The following is a 23,883-nucleotide window of genomic DNA, read 5'->3' as shown; positions in this document are numbered from 1 at the left end:
CTCAGATTAACATAGAATATATATATATTGTGACGTGGAAAAAATAGTGGAAAATATCCCTTACATATGATAAATTTTGGAAATGGTAAAAAAAAAAAAAAAGAAAAAAAATGGAAAACTGAAATTGTGAAAAATATTTCCATTTTTGTAGTTTCCAGCAATTATCTTCAAACATCTACAGTGTATTTGAAAACACGTCTCTGAATTCATTTTACAGGCTCTTGAATTGCTCCATCAGTCAAGCGGCAGCATATCCGAAACTTGCTTGTTCAGTACCTCTAATTATGGCTTGCAACACAAAGCATAACATTTTTTAAAAATCTACCAAATGACTGTTTGTATTTCAAAAAACTAATATGTCAAGGTAGCAATTTGCCTGAAAATGGTAGTCTGGATTATGAAAAAAAAAAAACATTTTCCACAAATATATTTAAGTTCCTTATTAAGAGCCAAGCTTCCGTTTTGTAAATCCCAGGAATATTCTTGTTTATTCCCTTGAATTGCTGTTTATTCCCATGGAAAGTTTCCATCTTTCTTTGAAAATTTGCATCCCTAATTGAGATGCACCTGTATATAATGACATTGTAACTGTTTCTTTTGTCTTGGGTTTTCGTAGAAAACATGCATACATTAAAAAGAGAACTAAAAATAGAGTGAGTGTAACCTTATCAGGTTAGGATTTTGTACATGCTTGGCCTCCACCAGCAGCAGGCAGTTTCTCAGGTGTCAGATCTGCTGACGCATGTTGCACATTCCCAACTCCTCCCACACGAGATTTGAGCCTCACATGACAAAAACTGCTGCCAAACACGGGACGACTGTTTTGTTTTGTTTTTCCCAAGGGGACACTAGGTGGCACCAGATGCCGGAATGCACTGAGCTGTACAGTAAAGTCGTCCTGAATCCCTGTGTGCCAATAGGAGGCAAGAACGAAGCGAGGGAATTGGGCGTTGCCTGACTCGGGTTAATGAGTCTACTCAAGAGTTTATGTAATAACCAGGGCAGTCCGCGGTGCATCCTGGGGGGCGGCGCTTGCTGCTTGGAAATGGACCCGGTTTTGTAGGACTGCGTCAACAACATCAAGTCAAGGAACACGCTGGAGGACAACTTTGCTGCTTTGGGCTGGATTTAGATGTGAGTGACGTCAATAATTGGATGGGATCTTGTACACAAGCACAAGCGAGGAAATGCTGACACATAGCAGTCATAATTCAGTGTTTGTGGTGCCATTTGGAAAGCGAATCACGCTGAAAATAACAGCCACATTTGCAACAATATTTGTTACCTTACAGATATAGTAATAGTTCAATCCAAATATGTCAGTAAAAAAACATCCAGGGAAATAAAGACTCTTAGACATAGATTATGGTGATAATTAACTACCTGAAGTAACAAACAGGTTTGGAGAAACGTTATTTGACGAGTACTTTGTCTTTTTAATGACCCGCGCACCGGTGGCGTGCAACGGTTACTGCCTCGGGGCCAAATGGGTGTTTATTTGATTTTGGGCACTTTGGATTTTAGTTTTTTTTTTTTCATCACCACCACACTGCACTATGTGATGACATGTTATGGTAATGACATTTTTAGCTAAAGTTTTTAGCTAACTGTGCTATGCTGGTAGCGTGATCTTAAAATGTTCTTTTAGCTAGCTAGTTCTGTACAACATTTTTATATGATTGTCGAGTTTTTACAGGAAAATCTTTAAACGTATTAACACTACAAGTCGTTTGGTAATGACATGCAATACAAATAGGATGTGACTTAAGGGTACAAATGAGGAAAAGTTATCCAGTTATCAAAATGTCTGACTTCTCTCTGCTCGAGCATTTGCTTGAGTGACAAGACAAAATGACACACGGAATTAAAGAATCAGATTTGTAATCAACTTTATTGATCTGAAAATGGTCAATGTAGCAGTAATGACAGCAACTTTAAGGGACAAACATATTTTAGTAAAAATAAAAGACAGAATTTGTAATGTTTTGTATACATGTTGAGAAATCATTAATTCTATTATATTTTAAGGAATTTATGGTAAAAGTTCCACCGTTTTAGCATTTTTTAGTAGAACGATAGAGCTTCATATATCCAAACCCTACGCTAGGGACAGGGTGAAAACTGTAAAATACCACCATGAAACTGCTCAAAATAATGTCAAAACATACTAATATTAACATGAAATTTTAGACAACACTTATAATTAGGCTTGCCCACTGCTGGTTATTGAAAAAATCTATTTAAATATATTTTTGCTTTAGATTTTACATCAAGGCCCGTAATCAAATAAACACCCAAATAGGCTTTGGTGATGCCCCTTGAAAACCAAATGTCGGGGCCCGGGGCAAAGCACTATTTTTCTGTTAGACAACTATGCCTTTACAAAATGAAGCTCCTCGCCTCATTTCAACATGGGTGCTTGGCACCAGTACACCGCCAGATGGTGCCAAAGTAATACTTTTTTTTTCATACTATATTATCAGAGAATAAATTGCCCGTAGGCGTGAATTTGAGTGGGAATGCTTGTTTGCTTATATGTGCCCTGCGATTGTCTAGAGACCAATTCTGGCTCTACCCCACCTCTCTCCCGAAGATAGCTGGGATAGGTTCCTGCACGCCCGCGACCCTAGTGAGGATAAGCGGTACGGAAAATGAAGGAATGAACCAAGGATAGTTTTTTGCCCAAAGAAATTCCATAGGCGAATTTGCTAATGCTGAACGGCGAATAGGCAGGGTTCACTGTAATTGGTTTAGTATGTTTGTTTTAATGGCGTTGCCGGCCCCCATATGGAGGGCACTTAAAAAATATATAATGACACAACATAATTGCAAATTATTTGCAGACCCCCTTGCTATGGCTCGAGGAGCCCACGTGTGCCCCCGGACCCCAGTTTGTGAACCCCTGGTTTAAACAAATATACAGCATTGACGTCTTGATTTAAATTCACACAAATCCACATGACGTAACTGCGTGTTACAATAACATCAACCATTCCAGGGACCTCAATGCCTGCAGCAACCCGATCCTCTCTGTGCTCTATTCAATAGACTCCTGCGAGTTTACGCATGCTACGTGCGAGATGAGCCTTGCTGGGATTGTCTCGTGCACGCTGTCCCCTTCTCCTGTCTGATGTGTGTGCGTGTGTGTGTGTTGCGTTGTGTTCGTTCCGCCCCTGGCTGTGCTGTGAATTTCGCAAGACATGAGGGCAAGTGCTGGCCAGAGGCCTTGGACAAATGGGAAGAACTTCTGGCCACCAATCACACCAAAGTGCGTCCAGTTCCTCTCCTAGTTGTTGTTTTGGTGGCACAGTGTCAGTATTTGCACATAAGAGAAAAGTTTTGGTCGGTTCTGTGACTTAGCACAGCAGTGTGGAAAATGTACACACCCTAACGGTTTCACCCCTGGAAAGCCAATGAAATGCTGTGCAAAGGCGGGGTGAATTTGTTTGAAAGGAAAAAAAGAAGTCATGTTTATGCTCTTCGCAGAAGACCTTCGAGGAATTTAGGACAGGATTCATTTGAAAGAGCTTTGTTGAACACTTATATAACAAGCTTGAAATGCAAAACGTAGAAAAAAAATTCCTCTGAGTACACTGGGACAAAGTTGGAAGAAAACATATTATTTACAAACCTCCCATGTTTTTCTAATTATAAAGACTTAGTTCATTGTCGTGGTTCACTTGCCTGCCTTCAGAGCAGGCAGAATGGGTTGCGTTCCCACTCAGTGATGTGTGAATGCGAGCGTAAACAGTCTCTATACTGCATTTACCCCTGCGATTGACCGGCTACCAGTGCATGGTGTAGTTGACCTTTTTGCCTGAAGTCCGCTCCGATATGTTCCCTCACCGTGACCCTGACCAGGATAAGTGGTATAGAACAAGAATGGTTCTAGTTTGTTTTCTAGCAGAACTACCTCAAACTTGATCACTTTTGGGGAGGTTTTCCTGCCTGAGAACTTTTTTTTTTTTGTTGCGAAATTTCTGCAGGGGACTGCTTCTAGGAAAAAGCACACCTTAGAGCATGGTGACCTTACGACTACTTAAGGAAGGTATGCAGCTTAATGTGATACATTACTACTGGCTGCTTTTAGTATGCTCATCTTCTCAATCTTTGGCAGTTTTATTAGGCTCGCTTGGTATGTGCTACATGTGAATGCAGTGGCACATGCACACAGGGCTCTTTAGACGCCATGATTTTATATTTGGAACAGTATTTTTATCTATCTGTCCATCCATTTTGTTTTAGCGCTAATCTTTATTAGGGTGAGCTAATGCCTGTAGCTGACCTTTGCAAAGATGCACGGTACACCCTGAACTGGTCGCCAGTAAATGGCAGGCCCATATAGAGAAACAATCCTGCATGCTCACATTCACACCTATGGACAATTTAGAGTCTCCTATGAAACTAATATGCATATTTTTGGAATTTAGGAGGAAGCCATAGTACCCCATGAAAACGCATGCAAGCACAGTCAGAAGATCAAGATTCCACACAGGAAGGCCAGAGCCCAAATTCAAACCCCAAACCTCAGAACTGCAGAGGTGCTCACAACTGCACTATTTCATACGTCCGTCCGTCCATCCATCCATCCTTCCATCCATCCAGCCATCCATCCATTTTCTGAGCCGCTTCTAGGGCCGCGGGCGTGCTGGAGCCTATCCCAGCTATCATCGGGCAGGAGGCGGGGTACACCCTGAACTGGTTGCCAGCCAATCGCAGGGCACATACAAACAAACAACCATTCGCACTCACATTCACACCTATGGGCAATTTAGAGTTGTCAATTAACCTACCATGCATGTTTTTTTGGGATGTGGGAGGAAACCAGCGTGCCCGCAGAAAACTCACGCAGGCACGGGGTGAACATGCAAACTCCACATTGAACCCCAGTCCTCAGAACTCTGAGGCAGACGCTCTAACCAGTCGTCCACCATGCCATTCCATACGTCTATTTTAAAAAAGACCTTTGCGTTAAAAAAATTTATCATTATCATTGATATTTTAAATAAGGATACAGTTGTTTAATATGTTTATTTCAGGCTTCATATCGACTTATCATCTATTCGTTTTCTGCGGTCAGTCACCCAACTCTGGTGCAGGCAGTGTGGGTTCAATTCCCACTCAGTGACAGTGTGAATTGGAGTGTGAGTGATTGTCTGTCTATAGGTGTTGTGTGATTGATTTGCGATTAGTCCACAGTATAATCTGCCTCAATGTCAAATGGCACCCTTGAACAGGATAAGCAGTATAGAAAATGGATGGATTCTCTTTTTTGCACTGAGTTGCTTAGAAAGATCACATGGTTCTATTGCCTTTTAGTCAGGAATGTAATGTCCATTTCAACTTACTGTACATTTACCAAATATGCTTCCTTGCCTTACAAATGGCTCCACCTTCAAATATAAAATGTAGTCAATACATCTCTCAAGACAGGTCCAGCGATCTGTTAAAAGGTAGCAGCTAAACTCAGTGATAGTCAACCATAAAGGAAACATTCTTGCTGGACAAACACCAACATCTGCACACACCCCTCTTAATTTGGGACCTGTGCAATTTCTGCAAGGCAAATTGCATGTTAGGATCGTGAGATAGCAAGCTACTAGTCCCACATGCATGTCTTGATATTTTGGTTCTACTAACTGCAGACAATCCTTCACATACAGCGTTATGATGTTGACAGGATGTATGGAAAACAACAAAAGGGACACTCCGCTCCCATGCCAAATTTCAAGCATGCCCTCAGAGTCAAAAGAAAGACCAAGATCCTCTGAGGGCCATCAGAGTCGACATTGTTGTCACCTGAAGCGTTTTATGATGGCCCACCCTGCTTCCTTTTGACCGATAGTGACACTGTGCCACCCCCTGCACTTTGCCGTCTGATTTTGTGTCTCTTCGAAAACGTTCAACTACAACATGTGCAGCAGGAAAGAGAGGGAGGGACTGTCGGCCATATGCTTGCGTAATGTTTGCCACCAAACGGGTGGATGTTGGAGGGGTGGAGGCTGAAACGGAGAGGAGAGGCAGGAAGCCTCCAGTCACAAGACTGCAAACTACTTAAAAACAAACCTTACATGGATTAAACTGCAACTCCCTTGATAAACAATGCAATGTGTTATGCACAGCAGACCAGAACAAAAGTTCACATTTAAGGGTATGGCACATAGCAGAACAAGCATACAACATAACTGGGTCAAAACAAACACATTATATAATCCATATATATATACACCAAAGGTTCAAACTACTCAACAATATTTTTTGTGTGTCTGTATGTGCGGAGTGAAATTTTGAAATTCTCTGGATATACAACACAAACAATGCCAAAATATTCATAGATTCAAACTGTTATATAAACATCTGGTCAGGTCTCAGTATATAGAGAGAGGGTCTTAAACCTTTTCTCCAGTACTCTGTCTTACTCGTGATTGTTTGTTCCTTGTTTCCTTACCATTGTTGGTATATTGTCTATTACCGTTGCTGGTGTAGTTGTTCTATACCACCGTTGGCATGTGCTATATTTTACCACTGTTCCTATAGCTTATTTCCTTACCATTGCTGGTTTGAAAATGTTGTTATAATGTAGCAATCTCTATCCGTTGCTTATGGTAATGCCAACATGAAATATAGATATATCTTTTCATTTATTGATTTGTGAATTACACTATATTGCCAAAAGGATTCCATCACCTGCCTTGACTCAGATGTGAATTTAAGTGACATCCCATTCTTAATCCATCAAGTTTAATATGATATTTGTCCACCCTCTGCAATTATAACATCTTACTAGAGCGGCTCCAACTACCGGAGACAAATTCCTTGTGTGTTTTGGACATACTTGGCAAATAAAGATGATTCTGATTCTGATTAAACTCTTCTGGAAAGGCTTTCCTCAATATTTAGGAGCGTGTTTATGGGAATTTATGAAAATTTTTCCAGAAGCGCATTTGTGAGGTTACAGACACTAATGTTGGACGAGAATGCCTGGCTCTCAGTCTCCGCTCTAATTCATCCAAAAGTGTTCTATAGGGTTGAGGTCAGGATTGTGCAGGCCAGTTAAATTTATCCACATCAAACTCTCTCATCCATGTCTTTATGAACCTTGATTTGTGCACTGATGCACAGTCATGTTGGAACAGGAAGGGGCCATCTCCAAACCTTTCACACAAATATGGAAATGTCCACAATATTAGTCACTGAGCTCCAGTGAAAAGATCTATGAATGCTACAGCATACCCAGATATTTTGGACAGTCAAACAGTTTGGAGATTACCCCTTCCTCTTCCAACATATCTGTGCACTGGTGCACAAAGGAAGGTCCGTAAAGACATGAATGAAAGAATTTGGTATAGGCGAACTTGAGCGAGGCCTTCTCTTTCAACATCAGAGTGTGACCTCACAAATATGCTCTCGGAAGACTGGGCAAAAATTCCCATAAACGTACTCCTAAACCTTGTTGAAAGCCTACACACAAAACTTTAAGATGTTAGAGCTCCAAAGGGTAGCCCAACATCATATTAAACCATATGGATTAAGAGTGGGATATCACTTAAAATCATATGTGAGTCAAGGCAAGTGAGTGAACATTTTTGACAATGTAGTGTATGCTGTAAACTAATGTGTGGATCAGTAGTTCATAAATTAATGAATAAATATCGGTTCTATCAGTATAAATCCTTAGTTTGGTTGGACAGAGATTTTGAACAGTCAAACAGTTGGGGGATTAGCCTTTCCTGGTCCAACATGTTTGTGCACCTGTGCACAAAGCAAGGTCCATAAAGACACGAATGAGAGAATTTGGTATGAATGAACTTGACTGGCCTACACAGAGTACTGGCCTCAACCCAATAGAACACCTTTGGGTTGATTTTGGGTAGATTTGGGGAGGGAGGGCCACAGGGCGGGCAAGCCCAGTGCTGGGGGAACACTGCCCTCACCAGAACCGCCACTGATCTGAGGTATATTTTTCCCAGAATATTTTGGTTGAACCTTTTGGAGGTTCTACTATATACATGCACTCAAACTAATATACTATCCTACATGTCCTTTCATCAAATTCGCTTTGTGTTTCATAACTGAATATAGCATGAGTATGTCATGTCTCCGGCATGTCACAATTAGCGGATGTGCCGAGAAGGTGCATGTTTCTGGATCATTAGGGTTCTTGGATTTCTTTCATTATCACAAGCATGAGACAACATTTCCACCCGGGTCTCAAACGGCCTCATCATCAGCCTCCAAAATGTGCCATGTGTGCACTGTCACACTTTGCAGGAGGGTTGCAAGGACTGTCCCTAACCCTGACCTTGCTGTTTAGCCCCCAGGGAGGTGTTACTTCATAGAAATCACATCCACTCTAACTCATGACAGAGCATTTCCTATTAATTGATGAGCAGATGAGGTAAATATTACTTTCTTCTTCTATAATTATTTCTCTGGGATAGTTGAACATAAGTATTACTGCTAAAGAATACATGGAGTCCACGGCCTACAACGGAGATCCTATCCTACAGACGCAACGTAACCATAGTCTATCACTAGCCTACAATGACCTACACTAACGCAGTAGTAGTATTAAATTAATTATTACAATAAATATTTGGAAGAAAAACAGTTCTAGCCCAGAGCTATACAACAATCAACTGAAAAACAGTACGTACGGCGGTAACAGATTGTGCCGTCTTGTGCCACATGACAACGCAGTCTTAGTCTGTTGTGCAAATCACAGTGTAGTTCATTGCATGCTGTTCGTGAATGTCATAATTACAGTGAATATTTGTATTAAAAGCACTTCTAAGCCATAAAAATACAACAAAATGAGAAACAGTAAGTACAACTGTAACTAAGCGCCACGTGACGATGTATTCTTGTGCCACAACGCCTTGTGTATAACCTCAAAAAGTCCTATGTTCATGTATGTACAGCAAATATTAATTGCATTAATATTCCTCACTCCCTTACAACTTGTTATCAAATAAATTCCCAAGTTGAATTATTAAGGCCAGATACAACAAAATGTCTACTTGCCTTTGTTAACATCGCATCTGTCTAGCATTAACTCTTCTTTCCCGGATTGCTTGTTATGATACCAAACTAAAATAGACCAAAGTGAATAATTCTTCCCTAGCTGTGTGAGGCAATAATTACATGTGAGAGTCTGCATGTGTGTATTGTGGTAGAAAAAAAGTCAAGGAAGCTGAGGTATGTGCATAGATACACTAAACCAGGGTGGCTCAGTGTCCATCTAGCCAGGGGTCTGCAACCTGTAGCTCCAGAGCTGTTGTGGCTCTCTGTGACTTTGGAAAATAAATAAGATTTAATGTAAATGTTTTTTTTTTATTTTAATTTGTTCTTTTCGTCAAATGTAATTCTAAATTTGAAGATTATGGTGCTGTTGTAACATTGAAATAAAAGTTTTTTTTGGGTACTCTAAATATGTGTCACCACCACCTGGTGCCAAGATTTATTGAGCTATTTGACCCTGGGTCGGTAAACCATGGATAAATAAGAGAAGTTTCTGACGAAAACAGAACGTTTAACATTAAAGTGCAACATGAACGATATTAAAACCAAACATCGCTCACGCCTCACAAATGACAGCATGGAATCGTGTGTGAAACGATAAGGACGACTTCCAGCCAGGATGTGCACACGCTGCATTGAGGTTCAGGAACAAAAATTACTTCAACCAGGTAAAATAAATATTTTAATTGGTTATAATTTTGCAAATATATGTTTTACATTATGTCAAATAATCCTTTTTAATTCAAGTTGACAGCTGACTGCACGATCCACATACGATAAAATGATGACAACACAGAAGCTGACAGGATTTTTGATTTGCGTTTTTGGTTTGCTGCAGGTGGATAATTTAAGTTTGGCCTTAATTTCATGAATACGAGGAGGACTCCAATAGACATTAACTATTTTATTTGAAAGCAAGCTTCAACCAAGGGTCTTTTTTCAGAGTTCAAAATTTGTATTACAAAAAAACAAAACAAAAACACCTGATATATTATGCAGTTTTATCATCACTTAAGATGTCCAAAGGGTTTTGTGGCTCTCTGTGTTTTTGTTGTTGTTGTTGGGTTTTTTTCTGTGGGAGATCTTTTGAGCATTTGAGGTCGCCAACCCCTCATCCAGACCAAGGCCATTCAATGCAGGGTCTGAAAACGCAGTAAGAAAACAATACAACACAACACAATATAAATGTAGCTTGTTAAACACACACAGATGGTAACAAAGCACAGACATGATTTTTTATTTTTTTTTATTTTTTATTTTTACCCTGGATCCTGTCAGACATGTGGCCTTTGTGTTCTAAAACATCGGGGGGAAAACATTTCCTGGTAATATTAAGGCTGGTATTGTCTAAACTGGTGGATCTTGTCTGTCGACATGTTGCACCAGCCTTCTGTCGCTCCTCCCCCACAACAATGACGTGCTGCTTTGTGCGCCATACATCCTGTTGTAGGGCTACTGGAACAAAATACAGCTATTTGGCGTTGTACCATTTCGTTTGTATCAACATTATCTCCTCGGTCAAAACTTCCCTAAGACCCGTTCAGGTATACAGAATTTAGCAGGGACTATGTAATGGACTCACAAATACATATGCGACCATCGATAAATCGCCTATAAGTTGAAGAGTGTCTGTTTACACTTCTTGCCGAGTAAAATAGTTCATTCGTCCTATCAACACAAAATGGAACGCGGCCACAGAGGTCCGCTTCTAGAAAACACGTGATCCCACCAGCTTGCTGACGCAATGTGAAGAAGTTAGGGGCGTGGCTAAGGAGGAGTCAGCTATGAGGTTATAAAAAGGCTGCAGCTGCTGTCACCTCGCCACCTTCCACGACCTTTTAATCGGCCTCCCCCTCCACCGACGTCCTCTGCGGCTGTCCAAGCAGTGGGTCTCATCACGACGCCAACGCTGGAGCTGTAAAATTAACAACCGGGTAAGTGACTCGTTTCCCTCCATTCATCTCTAATTATTAGCACTCTCATATCCCCCCCCCCCCCCGGCGATTAGTACAAATGGTCTTAATTGTTGATTTGACTTTAAAACCTTTGTAATGGTGTACGGCCAATGTGAGAAAATGACCAGGTTCGATTTCTTGATGGTTCGCGTTCAAAACCACGAGACACGAAGCCAAATGGCCTTCAAGCCGCTACGTAGCTAGCTCGCGCTGTTTATCTTGTGGAAGGCAGCCTGCTGTCGTGGTTTTGCCTAAAATGTGAGTAGTTGCCTATGCAAATTAAGTGCCATGCATATTATTATTCCCTGTATTTCGGATACTTAGATACTTTACTCACCCACAAGGGGGTGAATAAACTTTTTTTGTTTTGTTATTTTAAGAGGGCTATTCTTTAGATACTTGCGTTTCCGATCGGTAATAGCGTTGCATCTTTGCCTTGTCCGCAGGGCTCCGGTTTAAAGCGCTGCAGAAAGCTGACCAGCCCGCACCAGTGGGCTCTCTTGCGACTGTCTCTGAAACACGTCTGTTTCGGAGAAAGTACAATCGGACAGGCCAGACACCACTGCCGCAGCCGCCGCGCGTCCTCCAAAAACAAATCGCCCAAATCGAAGCAAAATGGTGCAAAATAAGATCACCGAAGTCACTGGATTCCATCGCTCTTTTAAGGTTTGTTCAGTGCGTGTGCGTGCTTGTCTATGCGTGTGGCTTTTTGCACACGTGTGTGAGAGGACTGCTAACATCAGAATCAGAATCATCTTTATTTGCCAAGTATGTCCAAAACACACAAGGAATTTGTCTCCGGTAGTTGGAGCCGCTCTAGTACAACAGACAGTCAATGTACAGAACACTTTGGAGACATAAAGACATTGACAAAAAACAATTGTGCATTCAAACACATTTGTTGCTCCCCATCTTATGAGTGACACAAATGCATGGGTGGATGTACAGCTACACGAAGCAGGGCATACGTGTTGGTTTTGCATGTTTAAGACCTGCGGCCCAACCAAGAGATTGTATCTGTTTAGGAAGTTATGTCAGTAGGCTTATTACCATATCTTACTTTCCAGGGGCAAAATCCTTTTGCAACAGATGACTTCACCAAAAATGGATCTCATCTTATTGATTCAACATTTGATTTTGATTCCTCCCCAAGGCATGGTGGGTATTTTTTCAAAAGTGGCCATCTCAATGCTATCTATAATGCTTTGGTTATAAAAAACGGTGACCTGTTTCATTGTGGCTGCTTCCTAGTCTCAATCATTTCTCAACGCTGTAATAATGTAGTCCCCATTTTGACAGACATACCTTCCAGCCAGCCTATTGACATCCCTGATGCCAAGAAGAGAAACAAGAAGAAGAAGCGTTGCAGGGCAACAGACAGTTTCTCTGGACGATTTGAGGGTAAAATAATTTTCCCTGGACTGTGGCATGATGTGAGATTCTGCTGCATGAACCAAATGCTTATGATTCTACTTGTTCAACCTCTCACAGATGTATACAGACTGCAGGATGAAGTTCTGGGGGAGGGTGCCTATGCCAGGGTGCAAACGTGCATAAACCTTATAACTAACAAAGAGTATGCTGTCAAGGTAAGGCATCACAGCCATCCCAAATGAAAGTGTTGTCTTCCTGCAACCTGAATGTGTGATGTTGATTTTTAAGTCTCTTGTTGAAGGAAGTTTTGATCCGAAAGCAGGACTCTTTACATTGGGTGCCACATGACTCTCTTTGTGTGCTGCTGCTGCTCTGGAATTAGCTGCAGTCAGCAACACTCCTCCTCCTCTAGCTGTTTTTACATGCAGCCAGCCTATCACAGAGCAGGGAGGGATATACCCACCCATTCACTCGACTCCTATTGCCTGGAGAGTTGATGCTTTGCGAGAGAGAGAGAGAACATTGTGTGCTGCCAAAACAAAACCCAGATATAGAGGAGGGGTGTGGGCGGTGCTGGTTGAACATTGTGCCCCAAAGTGTTTACATGGCTTTATTCCGCTTTTTGCTCTCTGCCGTAACATTTTTTTCACTTATAAAGACACGCCTTGATTTACGGACTTCCTTTTTTGAAACCTGCATATCCTCCCATGAGGAACAAAAACAAACAAAGCATTGCAAAAAAAAATTCTCTACACGAGTGTCTAAACTTCAATGTTTTTCCGGACATTCATTCTTGACGCTAAAGCCACAAATCCAACTGGACTTGAAGCTGTATTACACAAGCCAAATCCTATAGTTGGGGTACCTACAGAGCACATATCCATATCATACAGTATAAATTAATAAGCGAGAAGACGAGGCACACATTTGGTCATGTGATAACGATCTGTTGTTTACCCTGTGATCCGTTGGCGGATCCCCATCGGACTATGTCATTTTGGGGGAGGACGCTTGTGGACTAGGTCATTTGCTTGTCAGAGGGGGGCTCAGACTGCTTCTGCCAGATGTCCCGTCTACCATCCCCCGCCCCCAGACGGGCGTCGCATGTGTGGGCTCCTTGTGTAGCAATAGTAATGAAGCTTCACCAGAAAGTACAAGCAGCAGGCTGTGCATATTTAACACCTACCTGGTTCAAATGGTTGTTGGGACCCTCTTACTTTGCAGTCATAAATCTTAACACCCTATCATGTATACTGTGTGTTTAATATATTTTATTTAAACAATATGGGTATTTAATTGACTCCCCTGTTGTATGCACTATTGTGCTTGTTTATGCTGCTGATGCAGACAGGATGAGTGCACGGGGCTTTGGAGTGCTCACAACGCTCTTGTCTGTGCATTAATCCTAGATGCATGACAATACTGGGTTTCAATAGCCGCTGTAATCCAGCTACCAGGAAGAGAAACATGCACAACATCCAAGCAAACAATAACTGTCCAGGACTGGAACATTCAGGCCTTTTGTATTGGTGTCAGCAGTCTATCGTTCTCTTGGCATGACGCTCAACTGATGGTGGGCCCCTCAGTGGTTAAGCCCCCATGGCAGAACACTGTTATATTTAGAGAGCGTGTTTTGTTTTTACCGTAAACAGTTTGGGATTAGCCCATGGAATGTTTCAAAGGAATACTTAAGAGCACTTAAGATTTTAAATAAGACTGACAGATGGTACTAAATATAGAGCTGCTGTGTGACATTGTTCGTTATCATGGTTTAGCTGGCAGCACTGAAAGTAGGTTAAAGTATCTTTGCAAGTGTGTCACAGGGTGGGGTGCATTTTGGAAAGCAGGGGAAATGAAGGCCTGGTCTTGCCCTGGCACCACATATGGAACATGTAATCTACTCTCTGTGGATTTTGTGGTCCAGTGAGGGGCATATCCACAAATTTGAACATACCTCTATGTCTATTTTCTTTATTTTTAACTATACTATATGACCTTCTCCAACCAACTGAAATGTGCCTTTCTCTTCCAGATAATTGAAAAAAGACCAGGCCACAGTCGCAGTCGTGTCTTTCGTGAGGTTGAAATGCTCTACCAGTGCCAGGGCCACAGGTAGTAGAACTCAACCAAATGCAACTTGATCACTTTTGACTCTGCCCGAGTTGATGTTGTCATTTAACAATTTTAGTACTGCTTTAAATTGTTTAGTCAGAAGGAACTTTGCTTGACTGGCTGTGCCTTTTCTCTTAGTAACATCCTGGAATTGGTGGAGTTCTTTGAAGAGGAAGACAAATTCTATCTGGTGTTTGAAAAGCTCAGGGGAGGTCAGTGAGTTGCTGCTGCTCTATTTTTTTTTTTTTTTTTTTTTAAACATATAAAACACGTGATGTGTGTGTCTGCGTCATGTAAATAGCTGATGATCTCATGTTCCCTCCCATTAGGGTCAATTTTGGCACACATTCACAAGAGGCAGCATTTCAGTGAGCAGGAAGCCAGAGTTGTCGTGCAGGACATTGCCAGAGCTCTGGACTTCCTGCATAACAAAGGTAAGCACACTCGCACAAATCTTTAGTCCTGAAAGTTATAAAAGTTACTAAATGTATCTTACTGGCTACATACAAGTACACACATTTCTAAAATATTAATTTTGTTTGGTTTTGCATTTTAATGTTCACATTTTGAGCCTTAGCTTACTGTTTTGGCTGTGATACACTAGCCAGAGGACTGACTATGGCTTGTTAATTTCCAGGAATGGCACACAGAGACCTCAAACCTGAAAACATCCTCTGTGAAAGTGCAGACAAGGTGAGTTCGTGCAAACATTTACTGTGTGGTTCAACTAATGGGAACTAATGTGGCGATTAATAGATTGATAAAATGCTCCAGTAGTAGGGTGATTGAATTCCAGGTAAAGATGTACTCTGGGCTTACATGATTTAACAGGTGAATATAAGATCTTTATTCGAAACTTGTTCCTCTCTCAGATTTCCCCAGTTAAGATTTGTGACTTTGACCTGGGCAGTGGGATCAAGCTGAACAGTGACAGCTCACCCATCTCCACCCCTGAGCTCCTCACCCCTGTAAGTTCATGATTAAGCTTTTCTAACATTCTATAAAGTGTTGTGGTAATGTGCTATAAGGATCAATAACGTGGTTCAACGGAGTAGAGTGTGGCAATGCAAAACTTTGAACAAAAGATTTACTGGGATCAAATATACTCCAATAAACAGATTAGATTAAACTTTGTCATTGCACAGAGTACAAGTACTGATAGAACATAATGCAGTTAAGCATCTAATCTGAAGTGCAAAGAGATCAGAAAGTGCAGAGTTAAGTCTATATGAATGGTAGTGTAATATAAGTCAAAAGACATGGGCTACTAATACTAACGTCTCTGCTTTACAAAGTGGAATTTTTTTTGAGAGTGAGAGAGACATTTTGTCGAGTAGGGGGTGAAAAAAAAAAAAAAAACTAACCTTTGACCCAAGTGTGGGATTGTGCAAATCTAATGTTGAGTCTTGGGTTAGTCGTTGTCTCTTCCATGCAGATAAGCCCTGTGCTTTAAACTGCCTTCAAGTTTATGCTGCCTGCCTATTGCTCACGCTTGGTGTCATGCACAGCGTGCTGATCAGTGTTCATGGTCCCAGCCTGGCAGCATTCTTTGTAAGATTGTCACATTATGGTATCAGCAGTTCCTGGCTAGATGGCCCACAATGTAAGGTACACGTCCTACTTACCAGTTGTAAATACTCTGCCCAGGACTTGGAGGTTATGATTGTTCAACCCGGCACCATCATCACAACTGCGAAGCAACTTGCTCAGAAAAGTGGGATGCTTGCCATGTACTGATTCTGGCTTTTGCTATGTGTTGACACAGACAGTCTGTGTGTAGTCTGAGTGTGCTTGATAGATGGACAAGAGCAGGTGAAGTGGGGGGGGGGGGCTTAGCCTGCAGGAATGTTGTGTGTTGGGGAGTGATTACTGGTGGTAACTTCGTAATAAGGCCGTAGAGGAACGTCCAAGGCCATGTTGTGTTGTATAAAGAATGCTCACAAAACCATTCACAAATCCCTGTCAGTCAGAACGGAGACATCCACCCTATCGCTGCTGATTTAATGCATCATGGCCCCAACTCTACAATTGAATGTTGCTTTACATTAAGCTCAAGGTTTGTTCTAGATGTCCCCCCCCCATACCTAGTAACTGAGATGTGATTGGCCAGATGGGTGGGAGGGGGACGGTCACTGGGAGGTGTAGGTGTAAAAAGTTGGCCTGCTCATGCTTTTTTTTTTTTTGCCTAGCTATTTTTTTTTTTTTTTTTTTTTTTTTTTTTTTTTTTTCTCTCCCCTCCCCCCTTTGCCTTGGTCTCTAGAACAATGTTATCTGATCTCATCTTTCTGGCCCTTCATGCTGCATTTTTACAGTAGTTGTTGCACAACTCTGGTTTTGCATCTATTGTGCGTGCGCGTGTGTATGCTTGTATATTTATAGATTCTTCAAGGCTTTTGTGCCATTTAGTATTATTTAGAATGATGAACAATGAATGTAGGATGAACCTTTCATAGGATAAGGCTAAATATTGTTTACCAAGATGTGCGTCTGTCAGTCCAGATATAAGCACGACGGCTCGGGTATCAAAGCTCTCGTATGCAGCATGCGGGAGATGGCTGGAACAGAAAATCGACGCATTGCACAGAACCAGCCTGAATGATCCAAAATTTAAGCAGTTATGGCCATTGTCCCATTTGCAAATCCCTCTAGTCTCACCAGGTAATCCCGTTTACCAACATCAAAGGTGTGGTGCCCGTTTTTAAGAACAAAGGTGATGTGCAGAGCTGTGGCAACAAGAAGTGAGTATTTGCGAGCAACAGTGTGGTTTCATGCCTAGAAAGAGTACGACAGATGCATTATTTGCCTTGAGGATGTTGATGGAAAAGTACAGAGAAGGTCAGAAGGAGCTACATTGTGTCTTTGTAGATCTAGAGAAAGCCTATGACAGAGTACCCAGAGAGGAACTGTGGTACTGCATGCGGAAGTCTAGAGTGACAGAATAGAATAATACCGGACATGTACGAGGGCAGCAGAACAGCGGTGAGGTGTGCTGTAGGTGTGACAGACGAATTTAAGGTGGACTTGGGACTGCATCAGGGATCAGCCCTGAGCCCCTTCCTTTTTGCAGTGGTCATGGATAGGCTGACAGATGAGGTTAGACTGGAATCCCCGTGGACCATGATGTTTGCAGATGACATTGTGATCTGCAGTGAAAGCAGGGAGCAGCTGGAGGAACAGTTAGAAAGATGGAGGCATGCACTGGAAAGGAGAGAAATTAAGATTAGCCAAAGTAAAACAGAATACATGTGCATGAATGAGAGGAGTGGTGGGGGAAGAGTGAGGCTACAGGGAGAAGAGATAGCAAGGGTGGAGGACTTTAAATACTTGGGGTCAACCGTCCAGAGCAATAGTGAGTGTGCTCAGGAAGTGAAGAAACGGGTCCAAGCAGGTTTGAACGTGTGGAGGAAGGTGTTAGGTGTGTTACGTGACAGAAGAGTCTCTGCTAGGATCAAGGGCAAAGTTTATAAAACAGTGGTGAGGCCAGCCATGATGTACGGATTAGAGACAGTGGCACTGAAGAGACAACAGGAAGCAGAGTTGGAGGTGGCGGAAATGAAGATGTTGAGGTTTGCTCTCGGAGTGACCAGGTTGGATAAAATTAGAAATGAGCTCATCAGAGGGACGGCCAAGGTTCGATGTTTTGGAGACAAAGTTAGAGAGAGCAGACTTCGTTGGTTTGGACACGTTCAGAGGAGAGATAGTGAGTATATTGGTAGAAGGATGATGAGGATGGAGCTGCCAGGCAAGAGAGCTAGAGGAAGACCAAAGAGAAGGTTGATGGATGTCGTGAGGGAAAACATGATGGGAGTTGGTGTTCGAGAGGAGGATGCAGGAGATAGGCTTACATGGAAAAGGATGACGCGCTGTGGCGAACCCTAACTGGGCAAGCCGAAAGGAAAAGAAGAAGAAGAAAGGTGTGGAGCATGAGTTGGCGTCGTTATGGGCTGACTTGTCACATGGTCACAGGAATCCCCCAGCTTGCATTCAGAACAGCACGCAGAAAGTTTAATGCTAGCCTTGATACACCTCATTTCACTCGCCCCTTCTCCTTTCGCCTGTTGTCAGAAAGCTTAACCCTCGTTAGCCATTTAGTTTATGGAAGCAAGTTTGATAGAATGGCTATTGTGTTGCATTTCTGGCCTGCATTCTGTAGTTCGTTTCTTTGTATGTGGAAGCAGGCTTTCCAGACGTGTTGATGGTAGAAATGTGGGGGTTGGGATTTTCTCCTGCCACAGAAGCAGCTCTGTCTGAGCCCAGATTCCTGTGCAGCACATTTCATGACATAAATGTGAGGAGGAGGAGCTGCCGGGATGTTGTGTAATAGTCTTGCTCAAGGTAAACATGCCCCTGACAGATGAAAGGTGAGATGAGTTGTCCTGGGTTTCCAAGCCAAACTGATCAATTTTTAGCTAAAGGCTTACAGTAGAAGTAAATGGACCAATGACTGAATAAACTGAATAGCATCAGTTTTGTCAGATTTTTGCTATACTCCTTGGCTCGTCTATTATGTATGTATGTCACTCGGGCACAATAGAATTGTTGAATGAAGATTGTTGTGAACGAGTGACCTGCTCCTCTTTATTCCACTAAGGCACTGTTTGGCGTTTGTCCTTTAAAGTTATGTAACTGGTAAGGGCTCGGCCCAGTCTGTGTTTCTGCAGGACGGCCAATCCTCTTTGCTGCGCTCAGTGTTTGGCCTAATTCTTGTCTTGAATACATAACAGGGCAGCATCAGAGCTGAGCCTTCCTCCCTACCCCCTCAGTCTGCTGTGTACTGTGTGCAGCTGGATGGTCCAAGTTTTGTGACTCAATGTTCCTGCAAACCTGCCTCGTTTGATGCAGTGCAGGGATGTTGCACAACATGCTTTTACTTGCCACACGGTGCCTTTTATATTTTTTTCCAAGGCCCATCCTTCCAAGATAAGCATGTGACTCTCACTGATCGCCCCAGTTTAGGCCTCTAGTTGAAACACGAGGTGTCAGCTGAACTGAGGAATGTGAGGAGCAGCAGCAAAAGAAAACACTTCACTCTTCGTGTGCTGCACTTTGCCATGCCTGCGGCAAACCGATGTGTTCTTTCCATCAGTGTGGCTCTGCAGAGTACATGGCACCTGAGGTGGTGGAGGCCTTCAGCGAGGAGGCCACCATTTATGACAAGCGCTGTGACCTCTGGAGCCTGGGAGTCATTTTGTACATCATGCTGAGTGGTTACCCACCCTTTGTAGGGCATTGCGGGGGTGACTGTGGCTGGGAATTGGGGGAACCCTGCCACAGGTGCCAGGTGAGAATGTGGAACAATCACTCAGGCCTTTTTAAGATGTTTTTAGTTTGTCAAATGATTTATTTAAACGGAATTGCTCTTTTCCTCCCCTAGAACACTTTGTTTGAAAGTATTCAGGAAGGAAAGTATGAGTTTCCTGACAAAGACTGGGCTCATATCGCCTCAAGTGCCAAAGACCTTATATCCAAACTACTGGTTCGGGATGCCAAAAATCGCCTTAGCGCTAGCCAGGTGCTGCAGCACCCCTGGGTGCAGGAGGTGAGTGTCCAGCCACCATGTTGCCTCTTTAATTCTGTTTAGTAATGGGTGAATATTTTTTGAATGGTATTGTCTTTTTTTTTTTTCTTAGGGTGCATCTGACACTTTGCCAACACCGGTTTTTCATCAGAGGTGAGGCAATGACCATGCATGTTGTTGTGACTCAAAACACTTGACCTTTTTTTATATCATGAAACCCATGTCCCTTCTCTTGTTCCTCAGAAGCAACAATGCAAGGGATCTGACATTCTTTGCGGACAAGGCGATGGCTGTGAACCGGCAGCTGGCTGAGCAGGATGGCATGGAAGACCAGCATCAGCTGGAGACCCCCTTTGTGGTCACTGCTGCTGGCTCTTCCATGCGCCTCTCTCCTCCTTCTAACTCTCATCTGGCCAGGCGACGGCAGCGCAGCAGCCAGCCCAAGGGCGGCCCCGTCTCTGCTGCTGAGCTCCGTCAGCTCTTGGCCCCTCTAGTTATTGTGGGGGACTGTGCCTGATTTTTGTCAAAGTTGACCACAGACCTACTATGAAGATCGAAGACCTGCTCCTCTCCTTACCTGTCTTTGACTCTAGCTGGCCTTGGTCCCTCGCCATTCAGGCTCTTTCTGCCTCGCTGTAAGGGGAGACCGCAGCTCTTCTTCTAAATGCCTTTTGAACTTCTGAAGCACATCAGCCCTGGACCTGCAAATACAGTTGCACGGCCAGGTTTTTGGTGAGGGGGGGTTAAGAGAGAGAGATTTTCTCAGTTATTGCCCCGCCCCCCAATTCTCTCAACACTTATGTTTCAAACTAAGCTCAGACACCAAAGGACAACCTCTTGTGCTGCTCACACGTTACAACTGGATCCACTGTGAATTAAGTTGTCTGGAATGTTCTCTTTGCGTTTAAGTATAGGCATGAATAGTCGGTCTGCACATACATACAAGCTTATGCAATATGCTAAGATGAAGGCGTACATACAGTACGGGGTGGGAAGAGCTGTAATCCAATGCAGTCTGTGCCTGGTGCAGTTATTGTGTGGCTGGGGATTCTTTAAAGACGTTTCTTTTCTTTCTGTTGTCCATTCAAAGGAAGATATTTTGAATCGATTTGGCTTGGTGGCCATGCAATTAAAGTTCCAAGAGCAGAGAATGTCTGTCCACTGCCAGCTGTGATGTAATTAGTGCACTGATTTAAACAGTTTGGCTCAATGCTAAATGATCAGTTGCCATACTGTTCAGTGAAACAGGTCGAAAGTATTACCATTTGGTCGTCCCTGAAAATGACTCTGCAGCCTTGAACAATGTCTGGTATGTTGCTCAGAATGTTTTTTTGTTTTTTTTTTAATTTTATTTTATTTTTTATTTTTTTATGTAAAGAATTTATGGCATCCCATAGCCACACCCACTTCTTATGGTATTTCATTTTTGTATTTTTTTTTAATATGCAACTCAATGTATGCATCAGCTCTAACCTTTATTTTTGGCATTCAAGGTTAGAAATCCCTCTTCTGTAGGGTTTGAAAAGCACATTTCGGCCAATGTGACCTCGTTGTCATTTAATTGAATACACTTATTTGGATCATCAGCAGTTTAATGTGTTTTATTTTTGAGATGTCCATTTCTAAATATTAACATAATTGAAGACACTTTTTTCACAGAAAAAAAAACATTTAAAAAAAGGAAAAACATTCCATAAAAACAAAAAAAATCTTCCACAAATATTTAGCTGTATTATGTTTACCTTTCTTTTCATGTTTAAAACTCCAGGTGAATGTGCCACTTCCATTTTTGTATGGCTTTTTTATTTTCTACTTAATTGTCATGGAGGTGCTACTGAGTTCAGGTGAAGCACCAGCTAGTTTCCTTCAGTTTGTTTATGGTATGTGCTTAAGTTGTGAGTATGAGAGTCGGCGGAAGTTTTAGTTGATCTGGAGCGTTCTTGCCCAGACATTTATGGTCTTTTTAAATGTTCATGAGTTGGCAATAATTATTTTCTAAACTTCATTCGAGAAGACTATGTTTCACGAAAGAGGGTTAAGTCATGACCTGGCAGCCAGGTGCTGACAATCCACTGCCAGCACTGCAGTAATGGTACTCTGGACATGGTTGCTTTGTTGGTAAATGATCTACTCTGCTGATAACAGGACACTGTAATGGCTCTCGAAACCACCTACAGATTCATCATCATGGGATTTTATGTCTTATAATAAGACTTGAATTTGTATATGCAGCCGTTTCTTCTCTATTTGGGAAACTATGCTAAATCTCAATGCGTTAATCTGATGATTAAGGCAATCTTTTGGGGGGTTTAAAAAGCCTACTAAAGTTCAGTATTTGTTTTTATTTTTTTTTTGTCTCCTTCGAGCATAAGTTTGATACTTGCAATCATGCGTGCACACAAAGGGCCACACTCAAGCTCCTAACTGGTATAATAAGAGTTCTTGGTCATGATCATTTCTACTTTTTTGTGAAATGGCAGTTTTAAGACTGTCTTATGGGGAGAAAGTTCTATTCTAAGCCTCTCACTTTTTATGTTTGTCATTTTGTCGTAAGGAAATAATCTAAGCGGACAGTGTCAACCCTTCCCATAATTTGAATGGAGTCCAAAGGCAAATAATTTACAATCCAGCAACACTGATTAAAGCCTTCCTAATCGAAGTCCTTAAGTGTGAGGTAAACAATTCTGCCTGTGGTGGAAGAACAGTCCTTGAGCTGAGGCTTATGAGCCAACGCCTGACTTTAGCACCACCTTGATGCCCTTGGGGGAAGACGTTTGGAATAAATACATCCTTAAAGTACAAAACAATTTTGATTTCAGATAAGCACTTTACTGTACCATGTGAATGATTGCAGTTCACTCAAGGCAACACTTAAAACATTGTTCCAGAATTTTGTATTGTTTTTCTAAAAAACAAAAAAGGCAATAAAATGCTTTTAAAAATGTCTGTGTGATGTCTTAATAATTGTGCTTATTGAGTTCTGCAAAGTTTAAAGGTGTTGGCTGGAAAATATAAAAAATGTTTCATTATCTTTTGACCAAGGCTGAGGTGAGGCCATGGCATCTGATTGTTTTGCAGTAAATCATCTTATCAGTCAGACACTGAGCTATGTCACGTGTCCTTGGCTGTAGGGAAATACCAGCTCACTTGTCCTGTCACTCAATGAAATATGACGCCACTTTGCGTCAGCCAGCCGAGTGCCACAGTGGGATTTTCCACAGGCGGGCCCAAATGTATAAGACTGATGAAACCTGCTGCAAGAGCTATCGCCATGTACTTCCTGCAGGTAGGAAATGGCTTGCTGAGACAATGCTACCATTAGTTGTCTTTATGTGGTTAAAACAAGCTATCGAAAAAGAGAAATCTGGAATGCTGTTTACATAAACTATCTCACAAAAGTGAGTAGAGTAAATCGACTGTCCCCTCAAAATAACTGAACACAGCCATTCATGTCTGAACCACTGGTAACCAAAGTGAAAATGTTCAAATTCGGCCCAATTAAAGTCCTTTTCTTAGCGCATATCCTGTGACTTCTTAGTGTTACAAGGTATTAGCTGTGAATGAGCAGGCAGGCACGTGCCTGTTAACACAGTCAACAAAGCTATTTACAAAGGCGACATAGGGACGCTTTAGTGGCTGTAAAACAGCTACACACCTCTGTTCAAATGCTAGGTTTTTGTGATAATAATAAATGAGATTATCTCAAAACTTTTTTTACAGCATTACTGTGATATATACCGTGTACAACTCGACGGTATAAAACACGAAATCTTTTAGAGTGGGTATGTAAAAATTAACTGAAATAATGTGGCTGCACAAATATGCACACCCTCTTATAACTGGAATGCGCCTGTGTTCAAAATTAACCAATCACATTGATACTCATGATAAATAGGGGTCAGC

The 23,883-nt window shown here is 42.0% G+C and overlaps 1 protein-coding gene across 2 annotated transcripts; it reads left to right on the top strand.

Annotated features, from left to right (window-relative positions):
- Positions 1-10,827: 10,827 nt before the first annotated feature.
- mknk2b (MAPK interacting serine/threonine kinase 2b) lies at positions 10,828-22,924 on the top strand. 2 transcript variants are annotated; one of them, XM_061683157.1, is made up of 14 exons: positions 10,828-10,955; positions 11,423-11,642; positions 12,044-12,134; positions 12,276-12,377; positions 12,468-12,565; positions 14,383-14,462; positions 14,601-14,674; positions 14,792-14,896; positions 15,100-15,155; positions 15,335-15,430; positions 19,549-19,743; positions 19,837-20,001; positions 20,093-20,133; positions 20,224-22,924. In XM_061683157.1, exons 2-14 carry the CDS (start codon positions 11,592-11,594, stop codon positions 20,495-20,497), a joined length of 1,428 nt encoding a protein of 475 aa, XP_061539141.1. In that variant the 5' UTR covers positions 10,828-10,955; positions 11,423-11,591; the 3' UTR covers positions 20,498-22,924. The 2 variants fall into 2 exon arrangements, with proteins under 2 accessions (XP_061539141.1, XP_061539142.1); XM_061683158.1 differs by lacking the exon at positions 19,549-19,743.
- Positions 22,925-23,883: the final 959 nt, after the last annotated feature.

This window comes from Phycodurus eques, chromosome 8 (assembly GCF_024500275.1).
Source record: "Phycodurus eques isolate BA_2022a chromosome 8, UOR_Pequ_1.1, whole genome shotgun sequence".
NCBI classification, from domain to species: Eukaryota; Metazoa; Chordata; class Actinopteri; order Syngnathiformes; family Syngnathidae; genus Phycodurus; species Phycodurus eques.
This window is presented reverse-complemented; position numbering and strand designations above follow the sequence as displayed.

Excerpts from the sequence above, each read along its gene's own strand:
- mknk2b (XM_061683157.1), top strand. The coding sequence starts at position 11,592 with ATGGTGCAAAATAAGATCACCGAAGTCACTGGATTCCATCGCTCTTTT. Across the intron at positions 15,156-15,334 it reads TCTGTGAAAGTGCAGACAAG|ATTTCCCCAGTTAAGATTTG; the intron begins GTGAGTTCGTGC and ends TTCCTCTCTCAG. Across the intron at positions 15,431-19,548 it reads CCCCTGAGCTCCTCACCCCT|TGTGGCTCTGCAGAGTACAT; the intron begins GTAAGTTCATGA and ends TCTTTCCATCAG.